Here is a 1,230-nt window from a genome sequence, read left to right as displayed (position 1 = left end):
GTTATAGGCCTATAGGAGCTTCCCCCGTGCGCTCCTACCCTTTATAACACTCTCGTCTTTCGCTTGTTATCTACATTTCTCCACAGTGGCTCGCAGATTTTCCACTGACCTCAAACGTAATTTTGTTGATCGTTGAACAAAAGTCGAAGAGGGAGTTCGCGTCTCGGTAGTAGCGGTGCGAGTGGGAGCTGACGACCTGCTTCAGGAGTTTGTGGACGTCGTTTAACTTCAGCGATTTGTCGTCGCTACCGTGCCCCAGGAGTTCCCGAATGTGTGCTCTTGGTTTCTGAAGGGAGAGGAAAAATCAGGTCTTCTATTATATTTAAGCCCATTTTGCAACGGAGCAAATCATAGGCCTTTTTTTCTAAGACCTTTCATGAATATTTTTTGATAGAGGGTGATTGGGTTCATGTTCGAATAACATTGTTGTTTTAAACAACCATCATCAGCATGTTAATTATTGAATTACTGTCATCACCAGCATGTCTGTTAGTGAATGGCTATCATCACAAATATGTCAACCTGTCATCAGTAACAAAACTGTCAAATGTAGCTTCGCCTCGACAATATTAATGACAATCACAATAATGGTGATAATAATGAATATAGAATATCAGGGTACGCTGTGTTTGTGAAAATTTGTTGTAAACTAGAAACAGGAAAAATTGTAAATGATTAATGGAATAGGAAGGTTTCTCTGTAGGAAAATAATGGAACATATATTATCAGCGAATAATTTCCAGCTCACATCTGTCACATGAAAAGAAAACTATTTGATATAATGGCTTCACGTTGATATTAAAATCCCTGCTCTGTCCTCATTAAATACATATGGTTACCCACCGTGAGGTTATAAAGGTTCCTCAGCTCCACCACCGTCAGGAAACTCGACATCACAAATCCCCACGTGATTAAAAGATCGACAAAATCGACCTTTTCCTCCAGCAGCGCCAGTCGCATGACTTCACTCAAGTTGTCGATCTCTGAAACATGATTTGAGATCCGACTCTTTTGGATGCGATGGTGAGAGTTACGGCGAAAGCAGTAAATATTTAACGTGAGAATCATTTTGCGTAGAATTGTGAAAAATAGACATATTTCTCTAACTAGTGTATAAATATTCCCGCGCCTCGCCATCGCCATCGTTGAACACATGTAATGGTTTCTTAAACGAGCGGTTTGTAAAGAAATCAACGAAAGGCAAAACGGAAAAAAATGCACGAATATGCC

At 40.2% G+C, this 1,230-nt stretch overlaps 1 protein-coding gene across 2 annotated transcripts in view; it reads right to left on the bottom strand.

Moving 5' to 3' along the window:
- The window catches only part of LOC119585227 (transient receptor potential cation channel subfamily M member 4-like), a 13,672-nt gene that overhangs the window by 9,808 nt on the left and 2,634 nt on the right, over positions 1-1,230 (bottom strand). For both annotated transcript variants that reach the window (XM_037933886.1, XM_037933887.1), the window contains exons 7-8: positions 844-983; positions 110-286 (exon numbers count right to left, since the gene is read on the bottom strand). In XM_037933886.1, coding sequence (XP_037789814.1) covers positions 110-286; positions 844-983 — 317 coding nt within the window. The remainder of the gene's footprint in view (positions 1-109; positions 287-843; positions 984-1,230) is intronic.

Source organism: Penaeus monodon, chromosome 19 (genome assembly GCF_015228065.2).
Source record: "Penaeus monodon isolate SGIC_2016 chromosome 19, NSTDA_Pmon_1, whole genome shotgun sequence".
Taxonomy (NCBI): Eukaryota; Metazoa; Arthropoda; class Malacostraca; order Decapoda; family Penaeidae; genus Penaeus; species Penaeus monodon.
Note: the sequence above shows the minus strand (reverse complement) of the source record. Positions and strands in the feature narration are given on the sequence as shown.